This window comes from Erpetoichthys calabaricus, chromosome 8, assembly GCF_900747795.2.
Source record: "Erpetoichthys calabaricus chromosome 8, fErpCal1.3, whole genome shotgun sequence".
In the NCBI taxonomy this organism is placed as follows: domain Eukaryota; kingdom Metazoa; phylum Chordata; class Cladistia; order Polypteriformes; family Polypteridae; genus Erpetoichthys; species Erpetoichthys calabaricus.
The window spans coordinates 144,300,971-144,318,962 of NC_041401.2; the positions used below are offsets into that span (position 1 = coordinate 144,300,971).

The 17,992-nt window shown below is 38.4% G+C and overlaps 1 protein-coding gene across 1 annotated transcript in view; it reads right to left on the reverse strand.

The window, feature by feature from the left end:
- The window catches only part of spega (striated muscle enriched protein kinase a), a 450,531-nt gene that overhangs the window by 21,037 nt on the left and 411,502 nt on the right, over window positions 1-17,992 (reverse strand). Inside the window, exons 32-35 of the mRNA XM_051931209.1 lie at window positions 16,849-16,965; window positions 11,014-11,181; window positions 3,454-3,576; window positions 314-478 (exon numbers count right to left, since the gene is read on the reverse strand). Of these exons, the coding sequence (XP_051787169.1) occupies window positions 314-478; window positions 3,454-3,576; window positions 11,014-11,181; window positions 16,849-16,965 (573 nt within the window). The remainder of the gene's footprint in view (window positions 1-313; window positions 479-3,453; window positions 3,577-11,013; window positions 11,182-16,848; window positions 16,966-17,992) is intronic.

Sequence of the window (17,992 nt, forward strand, 5' to 3'; positions counted from 1 at the left end):
TCACATGAGAAAGGATCTGGTTTCTGGTTAAATAAGTACCAGACAGCAGCATTCAGCTGTTTATCTTCTTTTTAACATTGGTAGAATCTTCTTCCTGCATACAAAGATCTCTGACCATTTTCATTGGTGTCAAAATTATACCGTAATTTGAAAGATTGACATATCGATCTATCATGATAAAAAGAGTTAAAGTATTGTACTTTTTGGCAAATGTACAGTATAACAGAAAAAAAATAATCCAAATAAAGGATTAACACCTTAGAAATAAAAACTACGAAAACTGTCTCCTTAAAGATGCATTATATTTTCTTACCCAGTGAATCAAGCTGTACTTTTTCAGAGGAATTACTGTATGGGCCTTGGCCAGCTTTATTGACACACGCCACTCTGAACTTTAAGGTGCTGCCCATTGGCAGTTCTGTAGAATTATAATAACAGTCTGCCACTCCTGTAGCCACCGTAAGCCAATCAGAATCTCCTAAAGAAAGTGAAGATGATACAAAATATTAATTTTTTCTGAAACTTTAAATGAGATAAAAGTTATATAGCAGAGGAAACTATTGCCTTTTTATTAGGAATCAGTTTTAAAGTCAGTGTACTAGGGGCGTAGCCAGGAATAGATTTTTCGGTGGGTCTGTGTAAAAAATGGGCATTCTAGTTTTTAGTAGGATGTATACGTGCACTTTTCCAAAAAATACATCTATTCATATTGTGGTACATTCAAATGACTGAATTATTAGGACCATGAAAAAGCTGAGCAAAAATGATCAAGGCAATCAAACATTGTGTCACGATGGACACACACACACACACACACACACACAATCATTCCCTACCTATGTGAATTTCCCATTGGGATTAATAAAGTATCTATCTATCTATCTATCTATCTATCTATCTATCTATCTATCTATCTATCTATCTATCTATCTATCTATCTATCTATCTATCTATCTATCTATCTATCTATCTATCTATCTATCTATCTATCTATCTATCTATCTATCTATCTATCTACCTGTCCTGTACAGTTTTATGGCAGATGCAGGTGTCGGGTCTTTAGATTGAATTGGTTGATGATTTCAACACAATCTAGATTTTCTGCAAGATCATATTGAAATGATAAGATAGTCAAGTTGCTAAGATGAACTGATGACAATGATAACCTCAAAAGATTCTGTTAACTTCTAATGACTACTACAATTCAGGTTACACATACACCGTAACACTGCCCCATTTATTTGTTCTTCTTCTTTCGGCTGCTCCCGTTAGGGGCTGCCACAGCGGATCATCTTCTTCCATATCTTTCTGTCCTCTGGATCTTGTTCTGTTACACCCATCACCTGCATGTCTTCTCTCACCACATCCATAAACCCTCGCTTAGGCCTTCCTTTTTTCCTCTTCCCTGGCAGCTCTATCCTTAGCATCCTTCTTCCAATATACCCAGTATCTCTCCTCTGCACATGTCCAAACCAACGCAATCTCACCTCTCTGACTTTGTCTCCCAACCGTCTAACTTGAGCTGACCCTCTAATGTACTCATTTCTAATCCTATCCATCCTCGTCACACCCAGTGTAAATCTTAGCATCTTTAACTCCGCTACCTCCAGCTTTGTCTCCTGCTTTGTGGTCAGTGCCACTGTCTCCAACCCATATAACATAGCTGGTCTCACTACCGTCCTGTAGACCTTCCCTTTCATGCTTGCTGATACCCGTCTGTCACAAATTACTCCTGACACTCTTCTCCACCCATTCCACCCTGACTGCACTCTCTTTTCCACCTCTCTTCCAGAATCCCCATTACTCTGTACTGTTGATCCCAAATATTTAAACAAATCCACCTTCGCCAACTCTACTCCCTGCATCCTCACCATTCCACTGACCTCCTTCTCATTTACACACATGTATTCTGTCTTGTTCCTATTGACCTTCATTCCTCACCTCTCTAGAGCATATCTCCACCTCTCCAGGGTCTCCTCAACCTGCTCCCTACTATCGCTACAGATCACAATGTCATCAGCAAACATTATAGTCCACTGGGACTCCTGTCTAATCTCATCTGTCAACCTGTCCATCACCATTGCAAATAAGAAAGGACGCAGAGCTGATCCCTGATGTAATCCCACCTCCACGTCGAATGCATTCGTCTCTCCTACCGCAGACCTCACCACTGCCACACTTCCCTCGTACATATCCTGTACAACTCTTACGTACTTCTCTGCCACTCCCGACTTCCTCATACAATGCCACAGCTGCTCTCGAGGCATCCTGTCATATTCTTTCTCCAGGTCCACAAAGACACAATGCAACTCCTTCTGGCCTTCTCTAAACTTCTGCTGCTCACTATTCATCACCTCACTTCTGAAACCTAGCTTCCACTACTGTTTCCCATAACTTCATGCTGTGGCTCATCAATTTTATCCCCCTGTAGTTACTGCAGTCCTGCACATCCCCCTTATTCTTAAATATTGGCGCCAGTACACTTCTTCTCCACTCCTCAGGCATCCTCTCACTTTCCAAGATTCCATTAAACAATCTGGTTAAAAACTCCACTGCCATCTCTCCTAAACACCTCCATGCTTCCACAGGTATGTCATCTGGACCAACAGCTTTTCCATTTTTCATCCTCTTCATAGCTGAACACTGCCCCATTTATTTAAAATCCAATTGGTTTACTGAATTTTCAATAAATAAATAAACACTGCCCCATTTATTTACTTATTGAAAATTCAGTAAACCAGTGGGATTTGACATACCACTTCGAAACCAAAGGAAAGATAAAAATAACAAATACCCAATCAATTACAAAATTTAATGGAAAATTTCATACACAATGAACTGATTGGCTGGGCCCAGCCAGGCCTTCCCACCATTGCAATGTACCAAGTAAGGGCCATAGCTGAACTATCACACAGAGACATTTTTTGTTATTTTTGATCCTGTGACTAAAACTAAAATTACTTTTACATGTATATATTTTAATTCATTCTTTTTCATCATAGTTCTGAGGAATGGTGACCTGCTGTATGCTGCTCAGACAGGTAAGTAAAATTTCACTGTACTCCATACACGTGACAATGCTACAACAACTTCTAGTACAAATAGCTTATTTGTGACTACAAGTTGCCAAATTATTTCACATTAAGAGCATGAAAAATATTGTACAAGGGTAAATCAAAAAGTAACGGAAACATGAAAATTATGCAATAACCGCAAAAGATAGAAGCTGATGCAATACAACAAGCTCGCAATGGCTTTTGGGTAGTTCGAACACATACAGCAAAGCACTCTGCTGTTAATTTATTTGAAGCCAAGGTTAAATGAACATGGACACTCTACTGCGGGATTGCACCATTGTTGAGTGATGCTCCGTAGTGAGAATTCTTTGGGCGGAGGGAGTGAAGCCTGCTGAAATTGCATGGCAATAATAAGTTGTTTTAAGTAGATACATACCTTCTGTCTTGCGTTCTAATGTGTAGGTGCAGGGTGTGCGAGAGTCAGAAGGTTTCCATAATACCAATGCTGTATTTTTGTATCTTTGGGGTATTTCAGGTGTTCCTGGACGACTAGGAAGTCCTGTAACCAAACAAATAAAATATTTTGCTGATATGTATTTCTTCATAGGTTTTTGCTTCTGAAGTAGAGAAGATATACACATTTTAAAGTTGGATAAAGCAAAGACACCTGGTTTTTATTTTGTCATTTTCTTGAATCGCTCTAGTACTCCTTTCTTTGTTGAACACCCTTGAAGCTAACTTAAGATTCTCACCGTCCCATAGATCATTTCAATATAGATGAACAACTATTGCAATATAAGTTAATTATTGTGCTAACCTTGTTTAGAAAACTAGGTCACCGTACTAACTTGATTAACTGGATGAGCCTTCCTCCCCTAATTTTTTATAATATGAATAATATGACTGCACTAATCAGAATGAAATAAAATCAGATTTAGTTAGCAAAGAACTACAGTACTCAAATTCTTTTAATGTTTGGCAGTGCTGTATCAACACTATTTTCCAGAAAAATTCCTTAAATTAGGCGTTGATTATAATCACCAACTCGAAACTCACTAGGTGGCTTTCTTATATTCATTTTCTTTCTGACCCTTTTGGCAAGGCACAGGGAATGTGAATATGATAATATACTGCATCAATTCTGTGATAAAAATTACATCTAATTAAGTGCAGCATATCCTAAAATAAAGTCAGAACAAACACTGGATGGATGTTAGTCCATTGCAAGGACTCTCACACACATTTCCAGACACTTGGGTAGTTAACCAAACTCTCACGTCTTTGGGAAATGGAAGGGAAACCAGACTACCCAACAGGAAAAATAACGAGACTGCTGACTCCACACTGATAGGGACCAAGTAATAGGTTTGAACCTAGGGCAATGGATCTATGAGGGCATCAATGTTTGCCACTGCATCACCATGCCACTCTACTAAGCATAGTGCTGTTTTTTTCTGAAAATTAATTAAATGTCAGGATTAAGCAGTTGTGAATATCTCTGATTTTTAAGCAATTTTTGAATAACAAAGATACTAGCATAAATGCAATTTATTAATAAATATTGCTGTACTCAGTTTTGTTTTGGGGCAGCAACATGTTGTATCAGTGTATGCTCCCAACCTCTCTCTCTCTCTCTACTTAGTTTTGAATAATGTAAATTCTTGTGTTTTGCAAAGCATGTTGAGGAAGGGGCACTATAAGGACTTTGTGTGGGATGAACCAGTATCCCAGCCAGGATGGCTTCTACTCCCTTGCCTTCACAGGATGCCAATTTAGAGGTAGATCAGAGAGAGAGTTTTAATATTCCTCCTCTGCACCACAATGTGTTCTCGGAAGTACGTTATTGTAGCCATACACCAAGGCTAGAGTCCCAGCAGCAATGGAGCAACACAGAGGGTGGGCTTGGGATAGTGGGTGACTACCTGCCATGGGCAGAGCCTCACCCCATATACTATGCAGCAGCATCCCATCTGCTGAGCCCCAGTATGGACACCTGCAGGGCATCATGGGAGTTGTGATCCCATGGTGCTGTCCATCCATTTTCTGTGGGGGCTGCCAAGGAGAGGCATCAGATATCGACAGCACTATGACCAGTGCGGTCCCACCTGACCCAGAAGTGCTTCCCAGTCGGCAGGGAGAAAATTCTTTGTTAGTTGTGGTAATTACAACTCAAAGACACATGATATCCTATATGGTGTTCCACAAGGCTCTATCCTGGGTCCGCTGCTCTTCTCAATCTACATGCTTCCGTTAGGTCAGATTATCTCAGGGCACAACGTGAGCTACCACAGCTATGCTGATGACACACAGCTGTATTTATCAATAGCTCCTGATGACCCCGATTCTCTTGATTCACTAACACAATGTCTAACTTGTATCTCAGAATGGATGAATAGTAACTTTCTCAAGTTAAATAACGAGAAAACTTAAATCTTAGTGGTTGGCAATAATGGATACAATGAGGCTATTAGAAATAAACTGGATACATTAGGATTAAAAGACAAGATGGAGGTAAAAAGCTTAGGGGTAACTGTTGACTGTAATCTAAATTTTAAATCACATATTAATCAGATCACTAGGACAGCATTTTTTCACTTAAGAAACATAGCAAAAGTTAGACCTCTTATATCATTGAAAGATGCTGAGAAATTAGTTCACGCTTTTGTTTTCAGTCGACTAGATTACTGTAACGCACTCCTCTCAGGACTACCCAAAAAAGACATAAATCGTTTGCAACTAGTGCAGAATGCAGCTGCTAGAATCCTAACCAGGAAAAGAAAATCTGAGCACATCTCTCCAGTTTTGATGTCACTACACTGGTTACCTGTGTCATTCAGGATTGACTTTAAAATTCTGCTTATGGTTTATAAAGCCTTAAATAATCTCGCCCCATCTTATATATCAGAATGTCTGACATCTTATATTCCAAATCGTAACCTCAGATCCTCAAATGAGTGTCTCCTTAGAATTCCAAGAGCAAAACTTAAAAGAAGTGGTGAGGTGGCCTTCTGCTGTTATGCACCTAAAATCTGGAATAGCCTGCCAATAGGAATTCACCAGGCTAATACAGTGGAGCACTTTAAAAAACTGCTGAAAACACATTATTTTAACATGGCCTTCTCATAACTTCACTGTAATTTAAATTCTGATAATCTGTATATCCAATTCATTATAATAACTATTCATGGTGACTCTAAAATCTGTACTAACCCCTACTCTCTCTTCTGTTTCCTTTTCCGGTGTCCTTTTGGTGGTGGCTAGCGCCACCATCATCTACTCAAAGCACTGTGATGTTCCAACAATGATGGATGGATTAAAAGCCAGAAGTCTGTATGACTACCAGCATCAAGTGACTCAGTGAGAACCCTAACTACAAAGAAGACTATTTCATTTATGTTAGGTAGAATGCCCAGAGGGGACTGGGCGGTCTCGTGGCCTGGAACCCCTGCAGATTTTATTTTTTTCTCCAGCCATCTGCAGTTTTTTTTTGTTTCTTCTGTCCACCCTGGCCATTGGACCTTTCTCCAATTCTATGTTAACTAATGTTGTCTTATTTTAATTTCTTATTTTGTCTTTTATTTTTCTTTTCTTCATTATGTAAAGCACTTTGAGTCACCTTTTGTATGAAAATGTGCTATATAAATAAATGTTGTTGTTGTTGTTGTTGACAACAAAGAAGTAGCACATAGTCTCGTCTTATCTATTATTTTATAGAACACTGGATTTTGCTTTCCATTAACATAAAGAATCCAGCTATTCGATTAAAAAAAAATCACTGGGACATCTAGTCTTGCAAGGGATCAATCAACGCTTCATGCCTGTTTACTCAAACATTATTCTGACTTCATAAGTTCTAGGATGCTCCATTACAGTCTATTTAATTTTTTCTACATAGGATAATAAAGTGGTGGCTCTGTGGCTAGGATCTGCATTGGTATCTGGGAGGTTGATGTTTAAAATCCTGTTACTGCCCTACTCTGTTGGGCCCTTGAGTAAGGCCCTTCAATTGAAAATTGCACCGAGGCACCATGCAATGGCTAGCAATACACTCTAATCCCCAAGGGTCATGAGAAAAGACCATTTCTCCTCAGGGTTAACATGGTATATTAACTGAAAAAAAATGTCTGCAGTCAAGAGGAAGCTATTCAGATCATTAAAGCTTAATTGTTAAATAGTTCTAATATATAATTTAATCAACTTTGAAGGACTGTCAGGGTCTCAGCCCCATTATTGGGTGGCATAATTCTAGATTCTCATTATTGTTCATGTAAAAAAAGTTCCTTCTGGTTGCCATTTTGAATGCATTTCTACTTCATTTCCACTCGTTTAATCAATCCATGACATTGCCTTCCTTGTGTAACCAATAATAGGACTATAAATCAACCGGAATCCCACGTTCAGGTAACCACCCTCCCCACAGTGATTATGATTTATTTAGTCAATATTAAGCCTCAAGCAACACATTCAAGTTCCCACCTTCCCAAACAGAAAACCATTGCTTGTCTTAAATCAACAAATATAATAGTGTATTAGTAAAATAAAGGTGTACAAAAAATGTTGCCCATAAACCTCATCATGAAATCTAATTACTTCCCACAACTGATACCAGAAAACATGCAACAAATATTACCAAATAAACATGAATAATTAAATGTTTACAGTTTGGGCTTTATCTCTTTAATGGACCAATGGTTACATAAAAAGTACTGATAAGTAAATGGAGTAGAACATGGAGTAGAACAGAAGTGTTCAACAAAAACCCCTAAAAAATATTATTTAGTCCTACTTTTAGTTTAGATTATGGCTCTAGCAGCCTTTACGAGCCTACCTCTCCTGGGGCCTCATATATAAGCGGTGCGTACACACAGAAATGTTGCGTACGAATGTTTCCACGCTCAAATCGCGATGTATAAAACCTAAACTTGGCATAAAGCCACGCACATTTCCATGGTACCTCATACCTTGGCATACGCAATTTCTCCGCTCGGTTTTGCAGACTGGCGGCACCCAGCGTCAAAGCAGTGCTACTGTTCCTGTGTGGTCACCCTTTCTTTCTTAGACCCACATTCCTGACACGGTTTTATAAATACACTGAAACTAACTGCATATTGTTAATTAGTGTAATGCATCTGATTGTAATTAACCTGCAGCAATATAATGGTCTAGGGAATAGCCATAGTATTCCAAATGCCATAACTGCTTTAGCGTTGTTACTCTCACTGCATCTGTTTCTTCTTTCAGCTGCTCCCGTTAGGTGTTGCCACAGCAGATCATCTTTTTCCATATTACTCTCACTGCACCACTCAGAGTATTTATATCACTGTATCTGAGTGGGGAATCACAGCAGCAGCTAATTGGAAAGAGAATTATCGGTATACAGCATGAAGCAGACGCTGCCTGAGCCAAGGCAAAACGTTCCTGTATGGACTTTGCGGTTTAAAAAAAGTTTCATCCCAAGAACTATAAATGCACTCAATCAGTCCATCAAGTGCTCCTTGTAGGACTGTTTGTACTTATAAGTACAATTACCTCACTGTAAACTTGCACTACAGTTATAATATTGCACATCCTGCGCCACTTTATAAAGCGCATATTTACATATGATGACGATATCATTTTTAAGATGAAATGCAGCAAAATATGTTGATTATATTATACAGATAAAACTTTAACTTCATTTAAATAATCTGTATTGTTAATAATTAAACATGTGAGGACATGGTGCCGCAGCGCTAGCTAGTTCACGGATAGCTCCTGCCTCGCGCTGTATTCATACTGGTGCTGAAGCGACACTGGAAGGATAGACGGATAGAATAATTAAACATGTACTATGAAGATATTTTAATGTTCCATAAAAGTTTTGAAGAATCGGCGTTCTAAGCTTACAGATGGCTTCACATCTATTACAGAGCTGATTGTGTGGCGATTGGGTATTTGGAGAAAGAAAAGTAAGGACAGGAATTGGAGGTTAGTACGTTTGAAAGAGACAGTACTGCTGCAATAAATTATTTCATCGAAGGTCGCGCATGGCGCAGCAAGCCTCTTGCATGAGACATGAACAAACACTGCGCCACCGTTTTCCCATGTTTAATAACATGCTTTCATTCCTATCATCATGAAAAAGATATCACGTATACATCTCAGTATTTTAATTATTCAGAGAGCTGTAATATCACAAATGTAATGGATTATGTGTCCTGTCTGAGAAAGAGAAAGCCCGTTTAAGAAGTAGGTAGTGATTCACACACAGAGCACATAGAAGATCAAATACAGAACAAAGCATTTAATGTGTACTTTAGTTACAGTGGGATTTGAGAAACTAGTAAATTAAACGATTTTAAGATGAAGTTTATGATGTTCTACATTAATGGCAAAATAAACTACGTGATTAAAGTGGAAATTTCGAGATTAAAGTTGACATTTCATGCTTTTTTCCCACTGTGTGCCTATTTTTTTTTTTGTCTGTACCCTAATAAGCTTTCATATGACACTCAGACGGTGGGCTACGACTCGCCTTTTCACGGCGACTTTGATATGTGACTTTTTTTTTATTTCGGGCACTGTGCGACTTTGTGAACTTGAGCTTTCGAGTTTCTCCGACACTCTGTCACTCGATCAACTTTCTTTTGTTGATTATATTACTGTTTAAACCAACAAATAGTACGTTTTCCCTTTGCCTCCACAACTGCCAAGTTGTTTTGCCTGCCTAAGGAAAAGTCATCCCAGATGGAGGATTGCGGGAATCGTGGGAAAGAGGGGTCCTTTCATCGGATTGGCTGGCCCAGCACAGTTTCAACCGTGGAATGGCCAAATGGGGGAGGCAGCTTGAAGGATGAGGTCTCCAGGACTCTATACAAATCCAAGTCTTATTATGGGATATATCATCTACTGTTAAATTCTGCTCTGTACTTCTAAAATTTATATTTTTTATTTCTTACTATATTGAGAAATTGTTCTGTTCTGTGTACTGCATTGTATTGTATTGACCCCCTTCTTTTGACACCCACTGCACGCCCAACCTACCTGGAAAGGGGTCTCTCTTTGAACTGCCTTTCCCAAGGTTTCTTCCATTTTTCCCTACTAGGTTTTTTTGGGAGTTTTTCCTTGTCTTCTTAGAGAGTCAAGGCTGGGGGTCTGTCAAGAGGCAGGGCCTGTTAAAGCCCATTGCGGCACTTCCTGTGTGATTTTGGGCTATACAAAAATAAACTGTATTGTATTGTATTGTATTGTATTCGCTGAAATTCTTATATTTTCCCCCATGCTTTTCCCATTGTCTTTTCACAAAAGGCTATTTATATTGATTTGCATATTCAAAGAGGCGTAATTCTGGGAGGAGTTGGGGCGGGACAGAAGGCGCGTGCACGTGCGTTACTTTTCACGCTGATCGGGATTTATGTAGCGGAAGAACGTGCAAGTTTGCGTACGTACAGATTCCTGCATCTGGATTTTTCTGTGCGTTCGCACATTCCCGCTTTTGTGCTTACGCCGTGTTATAGTGTGAGTTCTATGCACAGCGTTATACATGAGGCCCCTGGAACGAAACACAAAAAAGATTAATTTCTTTTATGTTATCAGAGATTCCATTAACTACTATGACTTGTTGACGAGAACTCCTCAAACTTCCTCTGTATGCTGTGTTTCATGAAAATTAAAGTTTAGTCATTCTAGTTGTTAAAAGATTAATTTTTGAGCAAAATCATATCAAAGTCCATATAAAAGCAGATAAACTATGATACAGGCTCTGCTTTTGTCTACCAATCTATGTTAATTTAGTTTGCCTATCTTGTGTGATCTGAGTTTTTATTTCTTAGTATAGTTTAAGTTATTATACAAGTTCATTAAATTGAGCTAATTGTTTTATAAACAAATAATTTGGATCTTTTAGAGGTCATTGATCACATTGGGACCTTAAAACTGTCCAGTATTAATATAAGAATGAACCAATCAGCCCCATCTTAATTGACTGCATAACATTTAAAAATTATTGTTTACTCACTGGCAAGTGACAGTAAACAGGAACTAGTGACCGAAGCCAGAGGATTTTTGGCTACACACTCATAAAGTCCAGCATCCTTTTTGCAGGCTTTCATGATCATCAGCAGCTGTCGTCCATCTGGGCATGAAACAATACTGATCCTTGAGTCAAGTTCCACTGGTTTTTTATCTGGGTGAAAAATAAAACAAAACAAAATAAGAAAAAGATAATGCATATAGAATTTACAGTTTATATTACACATAACAAAACTAGCATTTATAGCAGTGCTACGCAGTTCCCAGCAGCCCTGGAAGCACTGCGCTATTGGGCAGTGTCGGCTTTGAAGTGGGGATTGCTGGAAGGAAAAAAAGAAGGGGCGCAGGCTTTTATTACTTTCACACCTATATTGGATTACAAATACAGCCACCTGAGGATTACAGTTTTATGGATTTGTGTTTGTGATTTAAGCCTGATGTTTGTGTGGTCTGATCTGGGCTGTATAATGTCTGTCTGTGGAGTGGCTGGAATTCTTCACATATTCTGCATTATGGTAGTACAAAACTTTAATTTTATGCAGAAAGATGTTCACTTGGAAATTCTGTTCATTTGTCATCTTCATGTGCACCTGGAACTTTTTTTTTTTTTTTGATCTTTTATTGAATTTATTAAAAGCATATAATATTCCATACAATCAAGTCAAACTTAACAAAACTAAATTCAAATCAACCCCCACCCATGAGAAAGAGAGGAAGGCTAACAGCCAGAGTAAAACTACTGAGAGTAGTAAAGAGCGAAAGGAGTCTTTCCTCCCAATATAAATGCTTATTCTAAAATATTATTGATTAGGTCCTGCCAGGTTTTAAAAAAAGTTTTGAACAGATCCTCCAAGTGAGAATTGGATTTTTTCCTATTTCAAATAGTATACAACATCAGTTACCTACTGACTTAAAAGAAGTGAGCTGGGATTCTTCCAGTTGAGCAAGATAGGTCTATGTGCTAATAGTGAAGTAAAGGCAATTACAGTTTGTTTGTCCTTCTCCACTTTAAGCCCATCTGAGAGTACACCAAACACAGCTGTTAGTAGATTAGGAGATATTGTGACACCAAGGCTTTCTGAAAGGCATTTAAAGATTTTGGTCCAGAATGATGTTCATTTTGTACACACCTAAAACATGTGCCCCAGTGAGACTGGAGCTCGATTGCCACATTTGCAAGTTGAATCTTGCCCTGTGGAAACATTTTGGACAATTTTAAATAAGATAGATGTATTCAATAAAATATTTTAAGTTGAATAATTGAATGTTTTGCGCATATGGAGTGAATTCTGCACGCCGCTGCCTTCCACTCTGTTTCTGAAATGTTGAGTAAGAGATCCTTTTCCCACTGTACTCTGGGATCTTTAAAAGGAAGGGATTTTAACATTTTTTATATATTATTATATTATATATTTTATATATTATAGAAATGCTGCCTGAGTCTTCAAGACTGATCAGTATCTATTGTAGAATAGAAATAGGTGGGAGGTGAGGAAAATTGGGCAGATTTCATGTAGCAAAGTTTCTAATTTGGAGATAGTGGAAAAATTATGCTGCTGGAGAATGTGAATTTACATCTTGCCTGAAGAAGGGGCCTGAGTTGCCTCGAAAGCTTGCATATTGTAATCTTTCTAGTTAGCCAATAAAAGGTGTCATTTTGCTTGGCCTTTCCCCTTGGGATTAATAAAGTATCTATCTATCTATCTATCTATCTATCTATCTATCTATCTATCTATCTATCTATCTATCTATCTATCTATCTATCTATCTATCTATCTATCTATCTATCTATCTATCTATCTATCTATCTATCTATCTATCTATCTATCTATCTATCTATCTATCTATCTATCTATCTAAAAACATTATTTATATACAAATCTCTAAATGATTTAATCCCATTCGTTTTCTAAACATTAAAAACCGTGTAAATTCGAGAGGGTGGAAACAGGTGATAATCATGTAGAGGTGCCACCATATTGTTCATTGTTGGTCTTTTTGTGGTTTGTGTTTGATCAGGTTTTGTTAGTTTCTATGTTAATTAAATGATTATCATTGTTGGGGTAATTTGGGAGGGCTTTTGCAAGCGTGTTGTTTGATAATTGTTTTTTTACTTTAATAACTTTTTTAGTATATGTTTTATCATTTGAATTACCAAACTGCTGTTTTACATGTCTATTTGTGTGAGTGGGCATTCCAAGTCAGTGCTGAGTGGGTTCCTGACATCCCTAAATGAAATAAAGAAATCAGTTTATCAGCGGTGTTAATCTAAGCATCCTGCAATTGCTACACACTTAAATTCTATAAGCATAAATGATGAAAATTAACAAAAAAAATTTGCATCAGTGTTTTATAGTCCATCTAGCATCACAACAACTTTTTAAGACCATGATAATTCTGACGCATCATTTTACTGCAAAAGTAGAGCTGAGACGAAGTATTTTTTAACCTTTAGAGCAGTAATTTTTAACCTTTTTGAGTCACGGAACCCTTTAAGAGTCTGAAGAAAACTATGGACCACCTTCCCCAGAAACATTCACATAAACACAACTTTGCATGCAATGAATATAATGTACTTTTATCAAAATTTGATTGTTTCATACATATATGACATGTATGGTGACCGCTATTTTTCTTGCGTGATTTTTCTCACTGTTATTTTTCTTGCACGTTATTTTTCTCACGAGTATGTAACTCACGAATTAACCTTAGGTGAGATAAATACTTGCAAGAAAAATAATACCTGAGAAAAATAACAGCGAGAGATGTAATGTGCAAGAAAAATCATATAAGAAAGTTCACACAAGAAAAATCAACAGTACTGGCCTATATAGTGAATATAAATGTAAATTTTTTATCTAGCCCTCATGGACCACCTGAAACCCATCCATAGATCATCTAGGTCCATGGTCCTCTGGTTAAGAACCCCTTCTTTACAGTATTTGAAGTGGAAAAAAATCATGGGAAAAACTGCCCAACACCAACTTCCCTAAACCTCTAAAAAGCTTGAATTGACCATGTACATTATGTTGAATGAAGATAATTAGAGCCACATAGGATGCATTTCTTCAAGTTTTCTTTTATTTCGGGTGGAGTGGTGGTTCTGATGCTAGGGATCTGCAGTCGGAAGGTTACCGGTTCAAATCCCATAAATGCCAGAAGTGACTCTTCTGTTAATTGTAATTAACAGCAATTGCCCTTAACTTGCAATTGCTTTGTACTGGGTATGACATTAATCTGCATTCAGCCCTGCACGCACCTTTTCAAACCTACAGGGAGGTTAATGGAAGGACTGGCACTCTAGCCACAATAAAAAAAAAACACACTATTGCAGTGTGGTGCTGAGGGGATACCTGCGGCACTCGGGTGCCAATCCATGTGGTACGTCATGTGGTTAGACCATTTGTGAATATTTATTTTCTTTCTTAGTGACATTTGCAGACTGGCACTGTCTGTTGCACTACAGGAGACAAAACACTCACTCAATTCACTTGATAGCTTATAGTAAGTCTTTAGCTCTTAGAAATTAAATTGAGAATATGAGAAATGAAGGAATGCTTAAATTTAAATTTTAAATATAAATGCTTTGCTCGTAAAGCATCATGAAGCACTGGGAAAAAAATGTTGTCTAAGCCGTCCGCAAAGTGAATTTCTGAGAGAATGTTTGGCAAATAAGTCTGAATTCACCACGAAAAACGGTTCTGCAAATTTTGCCCATCAACACCATTGAAGAATAAGAACTGTAAGGCAATAATGGTAACTAATTTGCCACGGAAAAGACCAGCTATTGAACTCTAAGTGTCACAATGTTGGTATTACCATTTAACTGAAATATTTGTTTTTATAGCTGTTAAAATTACTTTTATATATAGGATATATACAAGTAACAATAATCTTATATATAAACGTCTACACATGGAAGTGTGTGTGTCTGTCTGGCCCGGAAGTGAGAGGTGGAGTCGGGGTAAGGGCTTCACCTCCGTGGAAACTGAAAACTCGCTTAGCCAGCCCGCTAATAACACAAGCGAGACGAGCATGTCAACAAAAGGAAAACTCAAAAGAAAGACAAAGTCGCTTAGCCACTAACATCGACAAAACGGTATACCTTTTACTTTTCCTCCCGCCGCTAATGCACAAACGATGTGAGCATGTCGGAAAAACAAATCCTCCTAGGAGAGAGATGCCCAAAGTAGTTCCTTTCAATTACCTGACATCTCTACATTTCAAATTTTTTTTCTGACGATTTCAATAGTTTTTAGGACCCCAGGCTTTTTACAGCACGGCTTACACAGCTAGTATATATATATTAAGAATTTCCTGTTAGAATCTGTACATAAAATTGCAAACAGAGACACAACACCTGAAATCAATACCAGATTCTCAATAATTGAAAAAGAAACAATAGTCTCTTAAATACTTTTTTCATTTTTACCTATTTTATACAGTTTGAACATTTGTGCCAGTCATTCTTGTTGGCTTAACTGGCAATTTAAAAAATGGCCATTGTAAATGAATCTTGTGATGGACTATCGCATTGCTCAAGTATCCTTCCAGTTATGCTGAGGTAGGCCTCAACTAACCCAAGATTCTGAACTGGACTAAGCGAGTTTGAGAGTACTGAATAATGCTATGTTATATAACTTTTGTAAATCCATATTGTCTTACAAATATGCTGACAGTTTAAAAATTTTTTTAGTGGATCATATACAGCAAGTGTTTGTCCCCTTTTGCTTGTTTAATGTTTTTAACTTTTTGTTCCCATTTCTGTTACGATTCTTACAAAGACCATGAAAAGTAACTGGCAAAACAATAAGCTATTAATAGTGTGGCACCCGGCTGGGGTTCCTACCCGGACGGGATGCCCAGGAGGACCGGAGGAGGGCTTGTGCCTCCTCCAGAACACGAGGGGGTGTCCGCCCTGGTTGCTTTGGGGTCACGGGTACAGAGCATGGCAGCTCAACCCTGTAGGGGCCCGTGGTCACCGCCAGGGGGCGCCCCGATGCCTTGGGAGCCCTGAACCTCAGTACTTCCGCCACACCCAGAAGTGCTGGGGGGAAGAGTATTGTTGACACTCGGAGGACTTCCGGATATGCTGACAGAGCTTCCGCCACACAGGGGTGTGGCTACAGAAGCCCTCAGGATTCACCTGGAGTCCTTCCGGGGTGAATAAAAGGGGCCGCCTCCCTCCAGTCAGGGGCAAGAGTCGGGTGGAAAAGGACGAAGCTTGGTGGAGAGGAGTGGAGGCGGACCAGAGACTGTGAAAGGCATTGTGAGTGTGGCCAGGACTTAAGGGGTGATTGGTGCTGAGGCACTGGGTTTGTGTGCACTAATTGTATATAATAGTTGTAAATAAACATGTGTGGTGAAGAAACAACATGTCTACCTGTCTGTGTCCGGGCTGTTCCCCACAATAGTTAAAGCTTGGCAAAAAATTAAACATGGGGTAGAGTGTGAATTGTATTTTGTGCTTTGCATGTTATTCATTGCCATTTTTCACTTCCACTCTGGGGGTGTTAGATGCTGCTATATATACATCTGCACTGCCAAATTTATTTAGTGCCATGGTAGACAACTTAGTTGCCAACATCAAGAAGTTGTTGTCAATGATGACCAAATATTCTGAACATTTCAGAATTAATTCCCAGCTCTCAGGTCTACACTGCAATGCAGCCTTCCGGATAACAGCAGTCAGGGGGTTCAAAGAAAATAATAAGTAAGGCAGTCACTTTGGTGAAAAACATGTCAGTTTTTTCTCTGCTGTCAACACCAAATTGTCTAAATCATACTTATCTAACAGCTGCCACTTTGAAAATACAAATACCTTTGAGCCATTCGATGTGAGGAGTTGGGCTTCCGGCTGGCAAACAACAAAGGGTAATGGGATCTCCTTCCAGTAACACATGATCCCTCAGTTTGATATGGAACACTGGAGGAAAGTCTAAAAGAAAAGTGAAAAGAGGAAGGGGATAAATACTGTAGGTAGCAGGAAAGACAAGAATTGACATAAACAGTAAGTGATACTGTCTTAGAAAAAAAAGTTTATAGGAGAAGACAAAGTCTTGCAAGGGCTAATCTTAAAATTCTCTCTACCAATTAGACATTTGCTAATTTTGTGTATGTCAGATGTCAATGTATACATGGATTCTTAGCAAAATGGGTAACATACTGAATAAACATTTTTTTATAAGATAAAGAAAGTGTTCCTTTATAATGAAATTATTTTGCATGATCTATAAAAAATGAACTATTTTTTATATAAAAAAAATAAAGTACCATTCTAACCAGTCTACATAACGTGCATTTTTCACAGCTTGTCCTTACTTCATGTCATTTTGCCTCTACGTTGGTGCAGATTTCTATCTTTGCCATAACTCACTGCAATGAGAAGTAAAGCAAAATGACACCTTTTATTGGCTAACTGACCTGATTACAATATGCAAGCTTTCGAGGCAACTCAGGCCCCTTCTTGAGCTGATTCAAAAACCTTGCATATCATAAGCTGTTCAGTTAGCAAATAAAGGTGTAATTTTGCTTGACTTTTCATTGCATCCATAATGGCTAACATGGTACATCACCCCATAACTCACTGTAAAATGATCATCAGGGGATTAGCTGACAAATGGATATTGAAACTTTAGAAGTCATCTTGTCCCATTAAAAAGACGAATGATACATCGTATAAAGAAAAAGACTATGTTGTACAAATTTGCAAGATAGTTCACACAATATTTTCATGGTTTTAAAATTGTATCAGTTATAAAATGCATATCCATCCATCGATTGTCCAACCAACTATATCCTAACTACAGGGTCACAGGGGTCTGCTGGAGCCAGTCCCAGCCAACACAGGGCACAAGGCAGGAAACAAACTCCGGGCAGGGCACCAGCCTACCACAGGGCACACACACACACACACATACCAACAGACCAAGCACACACTAGGGACAATTTAGAATTGCCAATGC